The sequence below is a fragment of the Lynx canadensis genome, chromosome A2, assembly GCF_007474595.2.
Source record: "Lynx canadensis isolate LIC74 chromosome A2, mLynCan4.pri.v2, whole genome shotgun sequence".
NCBI classification, from domain to species: domain Eukaryota; kingdom Metazoa; phylum Chordata; class Mammalia; order Carnivora; family Felidae; genus Lynx; species Lynx canadensis.
In genome coordinates this window covers 138290756-138307909 of record NC_044304.2, presented here as the reverse complement: position 1 = coordinate 138307909, position 17154 = coordinate 138290756, and the positions used below count along the sequence as shown (strand labels likewise).

Below are 17154 nucleotides of genomic sequence, written 5' to 3'. Positions count from 1 at the left end.
ATGTTAAAAATAATGTATTATTAGAGACACAAATAAATTACACAAAGTATATTTGTATGAAAACATTCAATTATTTGCATTGGATTATGGTTGGATCCTGGGAAGAGTAGTTGTAGAGAGCAGTCACTGAAGGAGAATGGAGAATCCAAAAGAAATGGAGAATGACTAGTCAGGCAACAAAGAACTAGAAATTCTCCATCTGGAACACCAACAGGAGATAATCAGTAACACATGGCTACGGTGAGTATAAACATATTCTCCAAATAGTAAAGTTTCCATTAAAGGAGCACACACTAATGATCTATACTGAGCATATTTTTTTTCATTGTGTCTGCTTATAATTTAATGTGTTTCTTATGTTGTGAAATATTAAAGGGTTAGATTCCAAAAAAATAAATAAATCTACTGAGTGATCTACTTCAGTGAAGACAAATGAAGTTGTCTTTGGTTTAGACATTAAATTGAAACAGTTTTAAAACATAGCAGATTATCAGCCCAAATTCAAACTAATGTTGGGAGGAAACCCAGAAGAAATGACAGAAGTACAGCTGCTTAGCAAGGTCCTTTTGGAAAGTTCAGATGGAAAAAAAGAATTAAAATTTGGCCAGAAGAGGGAGAGTACTCCCTCACTACGGAAAGTTGGCATATACTAGACTATGATCTCAATCTGTATTGAAAACAGTTTTAGACAGTGAACCAGGTCCCAGTTGTAAAGGTGTAAAGGGCACAGTCTGTCACCCATCTTTAAATATTTGCTACCGCAGAACCCTCTATGACTTGGCTGACAGGTACAAAAGGTCTTCTCTTAGAAAGAACTGCAACCAAAAGACTGGGAAATAGTTACTGCTTATTCGATTCGAGAAACTATGAAAACTGTGATTCGAGAAATACACTGTGAGTGTATTTTAGTTTCTGAATGTTTATCCCATATAGACACTACAGCATTCACAGTAGCTTTTTCAAATGTCCTTGCATGGATCCTTTCATTCAGATTTTGTTTTCCTTTTTCAGATTTATAATTCCAAACCCAACTTACACTTCCTGGAAGGGCAAATAAAGTTTAAATGCATTGCTTTTTAAGCACTTTGTCTATTTGCTTCTTAATATTTCTTTAGGTTTGAATATCTGAAGGACCATGATTTTTCCCAGACTGTTGTGCATATGCATATGCACAATATCTTGTGTGCAATGCCTGCCTTTGGTGGTCATCTTAAAAATCCAAATACTTCCTGGAACCCATGAACCTTAGATCACAATCAGCTATTTTAAGTAACTTTTAAAATCTCTTTAAAATGGATGGATACCAGTAAGGGAAAGCCCTAGAAAAGTGAACTTTTTGGCTTGTAAATAAAAGTAATAACAAAACCCCAAATTTCTAGATAGAAACAATGCTTCTTCTATAAAATGCCCAAAAGCTGTGTTTTAGGTCTTGAGGAAAATCTGTGTAAGCATGCCATCAGTTTTTTAATGAACTTCATAAGGTAGCTCTTTTTGAGAATGATCTATATATTGACCCCAAAGACATTTGTTTCTTCACTTTATCTTCAAGAATGTTTAATCTTCAAAACTTCATTATTATTTGATTCTTGTTTTGGAACACGTATCACAAGAAGAACTAAGTTATATCTGGTTTTAACTAACTTCCACATGATTCTTCTAGTTTCCTTTCTATCTCTAATAAAAACTGGATCTAAACCAAAGGCTGACACAAGTTAAAAATAGAGATACATGGCAAATGTTTGGAAATTCAGTTATCATATCCACCAGGCTTCTGAACTATAATTGTGAATTAAGAATCCTGCTTATGGTTAAAATATTTAAGACTGTGAACCATTTGTGGAAAAAATCATGTGATTGGCATTTTTGTGTATGTCAAGAAAATTCTAGAGTGAATGCTTTACGCGACCAGCCAATAAGTTTCAGATGGTTTGTAAGTAGCAGGAGAACCAAAGCTGAAACGGAATTCTCTGTGCCAGTCTACAAATAACAGTTAACATATGCCCATGTTACAGGCAAAGGCAGGAGTCACGTAAAGTCAAGCAGGGAGTAAGAAGGGCTGTGAGTTAATGAATGAAAACCGTTTCGTCCACAATTCTTAGCAAAACTTGTATGTACTTAAAGAGCAAAACCATCTCAATTATTTTTAAAGAAACTATATGTGTTAACATTGGAAAAAAACCCAAGAAGTGACTTTCCAAGTCACAGGTTACACCCATTAGAAATTCAATGTATTCAAAAAATGCAAAAAAAAAAAAAATATGAAGAAAACATACACATTCTTCCCTGACTTCAGAACCTTTAATAATGGATTCACACTTGCCAGTTGAAGTTCCATCCAGAAGTGTTTCTAGTGATACCATATTTCTTGGTCAAGATGTTTCTTGACTGATAAGCTAAGTCACTCACTTAAGCGTTAAAATTTTTTTTTGTTGTAGTCTAATATTATTTTGTATTTCATTGAGTTCTCACAGTTGTTTTTTCATGAATTGTTATTAGAGCTTTGAACTTACTTCGATTTAAGCACCAGTCCTGTGGCAGGAACCAGGTGGAGATACCATGTCACATGCTAGCCCTGTGGCCTGCCTAAACATCTTTGAATGTCAGTCATCGTAACTGGTAACTGAGAAATGATGACCGTCACAACTCCCTTACCTGCCTCACAGGGTTTGAAAAGTCTGAGAAGAAATACATAAGGGAGTTTTTGAAACAAGATGGTAGCACTGTTGGAGTTATTGGCAATAATGGCAGGAGCAGCGTATATTCAACAGGAAATTCTGCTCCCAACAATAACCACAGTCATAGGCTCTACCTAAATCTACTGCAGGTATAAGAAAGCACTTAAAGATTCCTAAATTATCTTGCTATACCTCTTGCTGTAGCACAGAAATCAGTAGCTTTGCCACTATGGATTTTTGTGTGTGTTTTTTTCTATTTTTTTCTTTTTTAGGTTGGATTATATTAAAGGTCATCATTTCACTCACAGGCATAAACAGAGTGGTATATTAAAATAGAAATCCCGTGGGGTTTTGTATGTGTGTGTTTTGTGTTCATTCCAACACTTAACAAAATTAGTAAAGTTAATTAAAATAGTGTAAGTGTAGAATAATCAATATTTCCCAAATTCTGTAAACAATGAAATTCAGGGCATCAGTTCTTTTGAGGAAAGGTATTATACTATTCTTTTAAATGGTTCAGAAATAAATATGTTGCTTTAGAAATGCATTCACCAAGGAAAAATCGATTCAATCAAGTATAAAATGGAATTCTGGAATATCTTTGAGTCTGGTATGGTCTGGTCACTCATACTACCTTGAGGAAACACTCAATGTTGACCAAATGTTATGAATCTGTATGTCTCTGAACTGTAAATCTTCAGATCTCTTAGAATCCTAGTATTTTAGAACGAATTTACACCACGCCAACGTCCTCCAAATTGTCTATTTCATTCAGCTGAAATGAAGTACAATTCTAGGAGACAAAATAATGGCCAGGACTTTCTGGAAGTAAACAGAAGTTGAAGCTAACTGTCATAAGGTCACTCTCTGGGCGTCTATACTCTGGATCCCTTTCAGACCTCTTAGAAGTTAATTTTAGTTTTACGTTAAGGACAGAGAGAGGCAGACTGCTATCTTTGCAGAAAGTGTCAAGGTTAAGCTTATGACCACCTTACCTTTCCGATTTCCTGCGCATTAGTGGGGAGAAGGAAGCACTGTTTGTCCAGGGAGAGTCCTTTCTTACATCTGCTTGCTTGGGTTTTGGTGGGTGCGTTTGGGGCAGCCCCAGGGTCAGCGGCTGTGAGCTTCCTCGTCCCTCGGAGTGTCAGGGTCTGGTAGAAGAGACAGATTGCCACCACCAAGCCCACCAAGAAGGGCCGGGGGCAAAATCGCCGACGACAAGGGAACACTGGACGACAGACCATGACCAGCTCAGCTTCACTTGGCCCCCGTCCACGTTGCCGGAAAAGTCATAGCAGCTCTTTTTGGTCAGCATGAAAAAATACAAATCAGTCTTTAAATCAAGCTTGCTCCATCCCCGCTTAAGAACTTTCCGAAGGATCATGCCAAAGAATCATACGTCCCCAAAGTCTGAGGCGGTTAATAAGATCCCTTCCATGGATGACAGTGAAAAGTGGCTGGCCTGGGTTAAAAAAAGACATCAAAATAATAATAGTGGTAACTAATAACCTGAGCGTATCCCCAGGCTGCCAAACTTTTGCTTCCGGTGATGCCTTATTTTCACAACATCCTTAAACTCGCAGCAAAGACTTTACAGGAAAAGAGAAAACAATACCAAAGTAAATCTGGAGTCTGGAAACAGCGCTGAAGAGCTCAATAGGTTAAAACCAAAAGCGCCTGTTGCACCGCGGGATGCAGGCCAGCTTGCCCGAGCAGTTCCTCATTCTCCTCCGCTTTTAGACCAGTCCTGCTTCCAGCCTTTCATGGTTCTTCACTGCTTCCCTTCATTCCGTTTTAAATTGCCACTTTCCTGTAAGCATTCACGGCTTTTCACATAAAAAGGGAATGCACGGTTTGAGTGGACATGGTTACTGCTAGGGTTTTGCTTGTATTTGTTTCATTCCGCTTCAAGTTCAAAGTTCTGTGTACTTACTCAGTTTTCATCCTTTCAGCCCCAAAAAAAAAAAAAAAAAAAAAAAAAAAAGTTTCCACGCTCCCCTAATGGATTGCTAATCAAAACCACTCGGAAGGAAACACCCAGTCGTGTGACTCCAATTCATCTCCCACACGCGGACGCACGCCCGCGGGCACAGCGCCCCCCGCACGCGCGCGGCGCTTCGGGCCGGGAGCTGGGCCCCGGGGCCCGCGGCCGCACGGTACGGCGGGGCGGGGCGGGGCTACGGCCGGCGGCGCGGGGTCCCGGGGCTGCCGTGGCTCGCCGTCAGCCCCGCGGCGAAGACAGTGGGCTTCCCCCCTTGGGGACCCGCGTCTCCCGCTGCCCTGGAAATGTGGCTGCCTACCCGCAGCCTGCAGAATTTTAAATGCTCATTTGGTGTTTGACCCCCTGTGTCATCTCTTTTCCTTAATACAGAATTGGAAAAACAAATAGCCCTTCGTCGACTGACGACCAAGGGTGAGGGTGAGGTGAAAAGCGACCTCCGTGCATGAATTGTTAGGATCTTCACTCGAGGGAATGGTGGTCACTCTTATGGGGGCTAGGAGGGTCCAGAGTACCATCTGGACCTCAGAACTGGAAAGCCTCTGTGAATGCACCAGAAAAACTTGGAAGTCATCTTTCTGCTTTGGTACCTAACTCCTATCACTTGTTATTGCTCCTTTCCTGGACTAATGACTAAGTCTTTCAAAGGCTAATTGCCTGATAATTTTGCCCCTATAATAAGTGGATAGTAGCGGGTAATTTTGCCCTGCGGAAAGGGATACACAGCAGGCTTTGTCCAAATTCAACTCAATATAATACTATACACACCGCCACAAGGACGCTCCTAGTAGGGCAGTTCTGCAAACACCAACTACTTTTGCTGAGTCAGCTGAAGGGAAGCCAAGGAGAAACGCAATCTGTCCAGTGCTTGCTGCTCAGCCCTTCCAGCTCTAGCCCTGGATACGCAGGGCTAGTCAAGTCATTCTTCAAAGGCTCTGAACCTAAGTAAGTTTTGTAACTTGTTTCTAACCCAAACTCTTTCTTATGGGCTGAGGTTCTTCTGTGAGGCCACACCTTTGAAATGATCCCTTCTGTCTGTCAAGCTCCAGTCACTTATATTTTGTGAGGCGGAGCGCCCCCTAGGGGTGCCCTGCTATTATAGACCCAGAGAAAGGGGCATCCATGGTTCCTCGCTGAGAAGAAACTGCTTTAAAAACTTTATGAAACAAATTAAAGCGTTATAGAATTCAGTATTCACACTAAGCTAGATTTAACCCAATGACTTAGAGTTCTTAATCCCATGACAAATGAAGAAGTAGAGAAACATGAAGTGGCACTTGACTTTTAGAAGCCAAGAATATTTTAAGAGAAATGGCTAAACAATCATGTTGGAAGGTATAGTTTTAGTGGATTCAATGTGATTTGAGAGATACTAGGAATTATGAGATCTTTACATTGCAAGTGTTCCTGTGTTGATGAGATCAAATGAGATAAAGTTCTTTACTAGGAGAAAAGGAAGGGGATATACATTTCTAGCAAGACAAAAAGTCGGAAAAACTGAGTTTGAGGAATCTGGAGGGTCATTTTTATGCATCATTAAATTGTTGAGTACAAGAGAAAGCATAAATCGAGATGCTAAAATCATAGTGCCTTTGGGCTGGGAAAAGTGAAAGACAACAGCACAGATAATTTTATAGCTAGACTTTAAATAACAAGAATCAGAAAGAAAATGGAAAATTAATGTTCTAGAAGTGATACCGGTGGCTTGAAAGACCCCAGTTCCCTGTTTGAACCACTGAGTCTGAGAAGCAGGAGAAGATGGCAAAAAAAAAAAAAAAAAAGTCCATCTGCAGAAGTGAGAAAAAGGATAGGGTGGAAAGGTGGAAGGACAAGGTGGAAAAGAAGATACAGCAGGAGTAACCACCAAACAGACTGAGGGGGTCCATAGACGACATCGGATATTAGAGGTAACCCCGTCTGGATAGTATCATGCTGCTGCCTCTTAACTGTCTCTAAACAAGTGATTTGTGAAATGGGAGTACTAATGCCTCTTTTGAAGTGTATGACAGATGACACAATGTATGGAAAGCACCGAAGCATTCTGTGTACCCATGTTGAAAGAACGCAGGCTGAATGCACGTCTGTTATGTTTTGGACGCTGAGGCCGAGCTCAGTCTGGATCGGAGTCAGGCATGCGAACAGATAAATTATCAAATAACAGACCCCTTGGAACACAGAAGCCCCAAAAGCAAATATGAGCACTTAGTATGTTCTTTTTCCTTTATTCTGTGAGATGGAGGTTGGTGGCAGATGCTGCTTTGGGAGAATGAGATCAAGAGTGGGCTGGGCGTGAGCAGTAGGTGGAGACAACAAGCAGCCGGTGTTCATGCCCCAGTTTTGATGGAAGGCTAAGTAGGAGCCTGTGTTGGAGTCTGAAGGCGTCAGAACAGGAACAATGAAGACAGAGTAAGTTGCTTCGGTGAGCAGAGTAGGCGGGTGACACGCTGTCTGACTGCGTGCCTGTGGGTTCTGGCAGTGTTTCAGACTGAATGCTTTTGTGCATATAATTTCATAAAGTATCCCTTCCGCCAAATTATTTCAGTCTTCAAGGGCCTGTATCTAAGCAGCATCAACCTGGGACAAGGGGGCAACAGTCCTTTTAGAATTCTAGAATTTCAGGGGTGGGCAGAACAGAACAATCTTCTGCCTCACACCTCTCTAACACAAAATATACTCCTCCGTCATACATACGTTTCGTTTTGGGTTTTTGGTAATGAGCAGGGGGTGAAGGGAGGTGGTGAATTTATTAACCGTTTGAAGAAGGTATTTTAAAAATTATTTCATTGTTCAAACTAGACTCAAGTTCTAGATGAATCAACAGTCCAGACAGACCAAATCCTCCAAACTAAAAGCTTTATTTACATTTTATTTATTTATTTTTTTAAGTTTATTTATTTTGAGAGAGAGAGGGCAAGTGGGGCAGGGGCAGAGAGAGAGAGAGAGAGAGAGAGAGAGAGAATCCCAAGCAGGCTCCGTGCTGTCAGCACAGAGCCTGATACAGGGCTTGATCTCCTGAACTATGAAATCATGACCTGAGCCAGTCAAATCGGACGCTTAACCGACTGACCCACCCAGGCACCCCAACGCTTTTCATTTTAAATTGTCCGCTAGACCAGCATTTCTGAGCATGCAAATCACCTAGAGATTCCATATAATAACGCTTGGTGCTGCCTTTTTAAAATGGGACATATGTTCTCCAACTCTCCATAGTTCTCAACTAGTTGCTTTACTTCTTTTTCACAACTTTCCTCCTATATAAGCACTTTGGACTTGCTTGCACCAGAACCAAAATTACTTTTGTCATAGTCTGTGCTGTATTTTAGTGATTAGTGTAATTTTATCCTTTTGCAATATAAACTGCTTTGTAACAAACTATTTTAAATATTCTGTACTGTATTTTAGGGACTAGTATACTTGTATCTTTTTACAGTATGAACTGCTTTGTAACAGAAACTATTTTACTCACCACCATATCCTTGCAGCATCTACTACTGTCTTCTGGCAAGTGATTTAAAAATTCCTATTTGTGGAGGTCTATACATCATTGATTTAAATATTTTCCATATGATTTCCATTTTTCCCATAGGAAATATTTCACGTCTTGGTAACATGCAGCCCAGCAGGGGAAATTTTGCTCCCCAGGAGACATGTGCCAATGTCTAAAGACATTTTTAGTTGTCACAACTTATGCGCGCAAGGGGATGCTACTGACGTCGAGTGTGTGGATGCCAGTGATGCTGCTAAACATCCCACAATGCACAGAGCAGCCCTCTACAACAAAGCAACATAGGGTGCAAAATGTCAGTAGTAGCTGAGGTTGGAAAACGGAAGCTTAATCAAATAGTTATAGCGTAATTTTTACATGTGGCTGCCTGATCGTTACTTAAGTCAGAATAGTGTATACCTGAGCAGCTTATGGCAATGACATTGGGATTTTAACCACTTCCTAAATGTGTAATTATACCACTTCCCCAAATAAATGCAACTTTGCCCATATAATTTCTTTTAAGCCTCTCTAATTTGTTTTGAAGATTTGCATCCTCTAAAAGACCATATATTCATGTATGTAGATATATGTGCACACACACACACATATACATATTTATGCACACAGTCTAGAAAAAAGAAAAAAGAAAGAACGCATGATAGGAAGGGAGGGAGGGGGAGAGGTAGGAAGGAAGAGAGGATCATTTCAATCAGTGAGCACACAGGTAGACTGGCAAACATTTAATCCAATGAATTACACTATTTGTTTTACTTTCTTTAGGGCACAAATTTACACCGTGGCATGCAGCCAGTATTCCTAAGTTTTTATCTATCATTCTATAAAACAACAATTTTAGCTTTTGTTTCTTGTAACATAGTATCAAATTATGTTCTTTAACTCAGTTAGAAATCTCATCTGTATTCTCTGTAAACCTGCAATATAATATTACCTGGAAACCATAATACATTCAAAAAATTGTCTCAAGATAGTGACATAGTTTGTTTCTTTTTTAAAATGTAATTACAATTTTATCATTCATTCTTATTTTCAGAAAATAAAAGGTATTTTGAAATTTTTAGAGCATCAAACTTACTACCTAAAAAACTGATGTGTGATAGGGGATGGACACGAGGTAGGTTTTATTTTATCACTCCAGTGAAGAATGGCAATCATTTAGCTACTCTGAGTGGGTAAGGACACATTCTTTGATAGAGCATGGTTCTTGGGTCACATGTATACCACATAAATTCAAAAGATTACTCCTATATGTAAACCATATGATCACTAATATATAAGCTTATTTTTTTGTTTTCAACAGATAACTGGATTCTCTCAAACATTTATAAATGATAAGCACTGGTGAAGTGAAGACATCTTTTGGCACACTTGTGAAACCCATTCAAAAAAATAGTCACTTCTCATACTAAAGATAAATATAAAAGGTGCTGCAAGGATATATGAACATAAATTTTGAAAAGTTCTAATGAGAACGACTGGGGAGGTCAGACTAAAACTTTCTACTAATTAGTCATAATATTGGTAAAATCAGTTATACTAAAACTTCCTATTGACTTGTCATAACATTAGTTATAATATTAGTAAAATTTGAATGAACTCATATTTATGTTCAGGATTATTCAGAAATATTTCTGGCTGGCCTCTTATACTACATGTAACCTGAGCAGCTTTGTAAAGTAACTTAGTACCTATTACAACTGTTCTTGTTTTAATGTATTAGCATGAAGGGTCCCTCTACTGGATTAGATTTAACAACGCAAGAAGAATTCAAATATGACCACTGTTGTTCCCTACCACTGATGTTACACTTGTGAATGTTTCAAAGTACTTCACCATTAAAGACTAGCAGTTATAACTTTCCTAAGGAACACTATTCTCATTCATTAACACAGGTAAGTAGAAATGGAGGCTGGGAATAAGCAACACACACATAAGCATAATACATTCCGGACCCTCATTTCCCACATTGGCTTCTGAGTTCTTAATAACAGCAGAAAAGTGAAGGATTATAATATTCTCCTTTGCCAGAAACAAAGAAAGTAAAAGGTGGTTCTGAATTAACCAAAAACTGAATTATGTGGCTCTGAAGAATTTACTAAGAAATTAAATTTTTTCCAAATAAACATTTTAATATGCCTAATAATTTATTAGTTAAATACTGACTTGTAAAGTATATATACTTACTACTTTAAAATGGAAAGGGCCAAGAAGGGGTATACCTCTTTTTTTATATCAAGCTGAAATCAAAAAAGAAAACAATTCTGAAGTCAGTTCATCTTTAAGTCACTTTAAACTTTATTTCTCTGGAACAGATTCAAATCATGAATATTAAGATCCTGGGTTGGAAATTACAGTCTTGAGTAATGTAGATTTTATCATCTGAGGAAAACAAAAATCTTCACTAGCAATTCTAATTTGTAGTTTCAAAAACTAGGAAAAAAGATTCTTTAGAATTTTTTTTTTTTTTAGCAATTTCCAAGTTATAGGCTACTTGTGTCATCCCTACATTAAAATAAGAAAAGTGCTATAATTTCATTAAATTGCTAAAATAAGAATGTATTTAGACAACAATATGTAAATGCCACCACCACCCTCATTAAACAAACAATTCTAGGACATTGTGTAAAATGCTCGTTTCAACTGTTGCTCAGTTTTCTGGCTTTATTCTCTGACCCTCCACCTCCCTTCCCGACGTCCACTCTGCCCAGACTATTTTTAAGTTTCGGGAGTGTAGTGGCCCTTGAACGGTTCCTTTTGCCATGAAAACCTTCCCTTACGTCATCCGTCTTTAGGAATCAGTTCAAATGAAACCTCCTGTGTTTAAGTCCCCCGGTTTCCCACAATGCTTTGTGCATCCATCGCAGCACCCATCAAAGTGCAGCAGTTCCGTGTTAACACGCTTGTCCTTCCCACACCCACACCCGGATACCTTCATCAGTGTGTTCTCAATATCTAAGTGCTCGGTGTTTGTAAAATTATAAAAATAAACGTTTTTGAGGCTATTCGTTTCCTCTTAAACCCATCTGTTAAAGATTTCTTTTAAAAATGTGAGTTGAAGGAAAACACTGCAATGTCTACACAGAGTATCTCACCTCTCACAACCCACGTGTATTAGACATTTGTTTTTCTAACATTAGTATAATTAATTAGATCAAGAAGCCCATTTCTGAGATCTAAGGACAAAGGGCTGTAACACTGCGCAAACCAAATACGGTTAAAAATCTGAAATATGTGGAATTTGCTTTAAAGTAGAAAAGAGCAAAGAAAAAAAAACATGAACTGCCCTTGAAAGAATGATGGTATGTATGTTTATCAAACACTCAGCTTCATTTAGGCATTTAATTAAGCCGTTTATTGCTTCAAATGTGTCACCATGAACATTTTAATGTACACTTCATAGCAGTAAGGCCTCAATTTTCACCACCTATAAAATGTGAACCCACATTTGGATTCTTTGTGTCACCAATTATTACATGAGTTTTGTACAACAAAGAGTCTGAATGTGTATTTTGTAATAGCAAAAATGCTTATCACACCCCTTGGCCTAAGCGTCTCAAAGTATATTAATAGTTGGCCATATTTTTTTTTTTTTTTTTTTTTGGAGGAGGTAGTTCCACGTTTGGCCCATTTATTCATATACATATATAAAATATCTTAGATACTAACTGGTTCCACCAATTGCTAAATAACCGAACAAAATTTTCATTTGCTTCTTTATAGATGCTTCATAAAATATTCAATGTTTGAGGTTAAGTTTTGTCAAAATGTTTTCTAAATGATTTGGTAACTAGTGGAATTCACACACTGAAAGGGGTTGCAGCAGCTGGAAATGGGGGATGTTCCTGACTCCGACAAGGAACTTTCTCTTAAAATAAGGCTGTACATAAGGCTTTTTCCTTTGACCAATTCCTGGAAAATGAGTAACTTGGAAAAGTCATTATATAGAATTAGGAGATTGAACAATACCACAGAGCATCTCCAGGCAACATGCTAATAAGCTAACTGAATGCTACGTTAATATATTATTTCTTAAAGGTTTATAATATCTCCATGAAAATACTGAGTGTTACGAAATCATGATACTTATGATATCGTGAAATCATGAATACCCACAAATGAACCTACTTTGTTTTAGGGGCTTTCCAGCTATAAAATCACTCTGCAACAGCTCAGAGTTGCTCAGAGTTGAGGATTCGTGAAGCTAAAAGAGACCTTTGAAATCCCCTATCTAATCCATACCCTTTGGGTAGCATTGCATAGATTTTATAGACTTCTGAAAAAGTTCTAAGAGGCTCATAAGTGGTTTTGATTAAAGTAGAAATCTAATGGACCCATAAGTTTCAACATAAAAGAAGTATGATGTAATAAGTACTTTTAAAGTTTTAAGGATTTTTCTACCAACCAGACTTGATATTATACCTGAAATAAAACCTCCACTATGCAAAATTTATAATTTAAATAGCACCTATAGAATAAAACCTTAGGAGTGCTTTACAGACATCCTGCAGCCAGCATCACCCTGGTTTAATAAGGCCCAGAGTGATTCAAAATTTGAATGAACTGTCATACCAATATGTGGTAGTATCCGAAATAGAACTGAATTTTAAGCTCCAATCCAGGAGGTCTCTTTATTTAAATTGGCCACACTGCCTAAAGTCAAAACATCTATAACCATTATTTCTATTTTATCTACTATAATTAGACTGTTTTCATGTCCCTTAGACTGAAGGAAAAGCCAGAGAGATGTTCTAGAAAAATACATTTGCATTTCAAATTTACATTAAAAATGTCTTTCCCTTATTTTTACGTCCCGAATTCCAAGCATTGTTTAAGAAATCACAGATTACATAGCATTCTGTGTCCTGGGCCTCTGTCCTTTTTAGATTAGGAAAACTGGAAGTTAATTGGAATTAAGAAATTTTCCTTATTGAGTGTGTAAAGTATAAATACAAGTAATTTTTTAAAAACTTTATTTTAACACCTAATACAATTCCAATTTTAAGGATTACTTGCACAAAAAAATAAACACATTTGGTATAAAAATGTATCACTTTAACACCCTTTGCCCTTCAGCCCCTCCCCCGCCCCTCCCTCCCCTCCCATGAACTGCACTCTATCTGGATGCAGAAACATATAAAGACTAATGGCACAGATTCGTTTTTACCTACAGGAGTTTCTGTTTATGTACCCAGGTACTCTAGAGGACACCAGCCCACTTTATCACATGAACCATTTCCTTCAGCCTGCTGAATTTAGTTTCACAAAGAAACAAAGCTTATTATAAAGGCATTTTAAAAACCATTATCTTAAATTCTTTTTAGAAGCACTGACTTTTTTTTTTTTTTTTTTGCAACCATTATATACAGTGTTACATAACAGCTCTGGAGTACAGTACATGCAGCAGAACATACCTGTTGAATATAAAATGCTTTTCTTAAAATCTTCATCGTTGGAATTCTCTGAAGTCTAAATTATAGAATGCCCATTACTTTGAGAAACTGGTTGAGGAGTACAAATGTCTGCATATGTTGGCCACTGAAAGAATCCAAGGCTAACTGGAATAATATTCGTAGCACACCAGGAGTGCATAAATAATTTACTTACATTATTAAAATACAACCCATAAAATTTAAGTTCAAGATCTTACAGGATTGTCTATGTAAATCCTTGAAGTGGTTGCCTGGAAATGCATTGTTTCTCTTTTCTCTTTTCTTCTGTTTTAAAGTCCCATATAAAACATTTAGTTGAAGTTTTTCCTTGCTCACATGAAATGACCACCTTTATTTGTGCCGACTGCCTCTCCTCTTCATAGCGGCGGTGCACTGCGGACAGTACCACTTTCCTTTTGGAGCTTCTGTCAACCCAACGCACCCATAATGGAACCACTCTATAGGGCACTGGAAGGCAAAATTGCAGAGAAATTGTTCAGACCTCTAAAGATTACAGAATACGCTGAAATATGCCCACTAGACTGCGTATTATTAGATTCATGGAAACGGAACTTTTAGATCAAGGAGCCAATTTACAGATCATTGAATCCAACTGGTTAAGTTTCAGAGATGAGGAAATGGAGGCACAGAAAAAGCATGCATCTTTGTTAACTCGGAGGTTCATATAATCCCTTTTCATAATCCCAAGTAACAAACAAAAATTCACTAATTCTCGTTAAACTGGAGGATACCAACTTTCAAGGACAAGAAGTGAGATGGGTCACAAAAAAGGCAAATATATTTTACGGATTTTATTTAATATTCAGCATTATTCACTGCCTTATAAAGTAGAATAAGCTGGTTGCAATGCAAAACATGAAGGGATACCCTGGATTTCCTCTCTGGGTAGATCTATGCCTAGACATGCAGAGGAGAAGTATTCTACTCTGCAGCACATTAAGCACTTGCACACGCGCACAGGAGATCTCAGCCCTTGAAGGGCACGCCTGGGAGTGAGAGGGATCAGAGAGTACAACAGGGCGGTCATGGAAATGCATCATCTTCACTAAGTGCCCCAGGACCTTACAACGCTGTTCTTGAAATGATCGGGCAATACTGTTCTACAATAATCACAAACAGCCCACAAGTGATTCTAAAGAGGGAAGGAGGACAGTCTGTCTCCATCTATGTGAACATGCTGTTGGGGTGACCCTGTCATGTCAGGAAAGTACAAACTTTAATGCACACCAAGCCAACCCTGTTCAATCTTCAGATTGTGTAAACTGTTGATTAACCTCAGGATTCTGACATTATGGATTAGTACTTCTTTAGAATTCAGGGTTCTGTTACCCCTCTGCAGGAAAAGATAAATGGAGGGAGACTGGAAGTTTGAGACAGTAAGGAGGGAATAAAATTACTAGAAGAAATATTCTCAGCATCCAATAAAAACAGATCTCTAACCAGAATTAAGCTTCCTAAAAAAGAAATAGGAATTCTTTTCTTTCAAACCTCTTTTACTTTTTATACCAGAAGTGGCTCTTATCAGCTGACAGCTGCAGAGTACAACAGGAAGTACTATACTGACAGGAGGAAAATATCTTCACATCACAGCCTCAACATTTCCACCCCAACCCCTTGGCCGCGGGCTTCCTGACAGAATGCACTGTTTTAAAATTCTAGTTCTTCACCCTAATAGGTGAACTGGATTCTAGTAAACACTGTATTATTTAGCAAAGGGGGTGGAGAGTGTTTCTAATTTTCATACAATATAACACTTTTTGAGAATTATAATCTGCACATGAAACCATAAAACTAGCTTTAAAAAAACTTAAATTGGGAACACATTAAGGGACATTACCTGTTTTGTAGAGAAATATTCTAGCATTAACATGTAATTAACATAACTGCAAACCTGTGTTCTTAAACTCAGTGACACAGTAAATAAGAAAAATAGTCAAGTAATAATAATTTGTTATTTTTTTCATTCCCAAACAGAAAAAATTTAATACTTACATCTTGGTTATCACAGCCCACCATCTCACCATAGGATACCTAGTTCAAATAAAAGTAAATATTTTTTATTATGACTTATGACAAGCATCTAAATCCAAATTAATGGTTTATGATACTGTTAGGAAATAGACGGAAATATACCATATACTCAATTGCACTAAAAAATAGGCTATATAACTTTTTTAATAAAGATTTTATATAATTTAGAGCTTTTTACTAAAAGATTTCGGGGGGCAGAGGGACAGAGAGAAATACACAGAAATTATGTGCTCCTGGAACGTATGAAAGAACCTCGACAGACTATCTTTGTGAGTGCTTTCTTTTATAAAGAGTTTACATTTCTTTCTTGGTTACTTACTTAAGGTTTTTACTTTTCCTTGGGTCATTAGGTCATTTATATTTTTGCAGTCAACAGTCGAAACTTCTAAACTTATTATAAATTTACTATCTGCCCTTTCTCATTTTTCTTTTTGCTGTTCATCACCAGCACTTTATAATATAATTTCCTAATTCTTGAATTAACTTATGTTCTCAATGGACCAAAACATTTTTTCAGACAGGGTCATAACTAGAGGGTATACTGATTCTCTGCACTAGTGAGAGTATCTGTATATGGTTGTACGCACATGAATGACTTCTCTGGGTAACAATTTTGGGGGGGCACCCAGATTTTTCCCTTAGAGCTCTACAGATATATTGCATCAACTTAACTAGTTTCCAGTGTTACAGATAGGCAATCTAGGGTGAATCTGATTTTGTTCTTTTGTAGGTAAGCTACTTTAACTGACAGGATTTTTACACAATTTTCTTTGTTTAATCACTGATATTAAAAAACGTTCGGGGTGCCTGGGTGACTCAGTCAGTTAAGAGTCTGACTCTTGATTTTGGCTCAGGTCATGATCTCATGGTTTCGTGAGTTCAAGCCTCACATCAGGCTCTGCACTGACAGTGTGGAGCCTGCTTGGGATTCTGTCTCCCTCTCTCTCTGCCCCTCCCCTACTTGTGCTGTCTCGGTCTCTCTCAAAATTAATAAATAAACTTAAAAAAAAAGTTTGTCAGGTGACAATACAAAAACTAAGAAACTCTTTAATGGCAAATTCTCAAAAATTAGATTGCCAACTCACACCATTAAACACAATAAATTGTAGATAGATTAAAGATTTAAATGTGAAGAAACTAAAGTATATCAAGAGCTAGACAAAGCCATTTGCAAATAAGAAAAAATAAAAGACACATTTATAAGGGGAAAAAAAGCAAAAAGGCCTCCTAAGCATATAACCCATGGCTGACTTCATAAAGACTGAGTCATTACTACATAAAATTGGAATTTCAAAACTAAAAAAATAAATACATAAAAATAAAAAAAATAAACAAAATAAACCGCAAAGCATTCTTAATGTACAAGACAAAAATGATAGAAAAATCGGCCAACACCATTAAGAGTCAATTCATAAAAGAAGAAATAAAAATGGCCAAAAAGGGTCCAATTTTACTACTAACGTAAATTGAAATGATTGTGTGATATAAAACTAT

The 17154-nt window shown here is 37.6% G+C and overlaps 2 protein-coding genes across 4 annotated transcripts in view; both read right to left on the bottom strand.

The window, feature by feature from the left end:
• Positions 1-4761, bottom strand: part of CPED1 (cadherin like and PC-esterase domain containing 1) — a 268942-nt gene extending 264181 nt beyond the window's left edge. The window contains exons 1-2 of one of the 3 annotated variants that reach the window (XM_030308304.1): positions 4291-4761; positions 3671-4137 (exon numbers count right to left, since the gene is read on the bottom strand). In XM_030308304.1, the coding sequence (XP_030164164.1) occupies positions 3671-3919 (249 nt within the window). In that variant the 5' untranslated portion in view covers positions 3920-4137; positions 4291-4761. Of the gene's footprint in view, positions 1-3670 lie in introns of all 3 variants that reach the window. The other 2 variants (XM_030308305.1, XM_030308306.1) reach the window with 2 other exon arrangements.
• A 6747-nt stretch (positions 4762-11508) lies between these two features.
• Positions 11509-17154, bottom strand: part of ING3 (inhibitor of growth family member 3) — a 28675-nt gene continuing 23029 nt past the window's right edge. The window contains 2 exon segments of the mRNA XM_030308303.1: positions 11509-14076; positions 15622-15660. Coding sequence (XP_030164163.1) covers positions 13960-14076; positions 15622-15660 — 156 coding nt within the window. The 3' untranslated portion in view covers positions 11509-13959.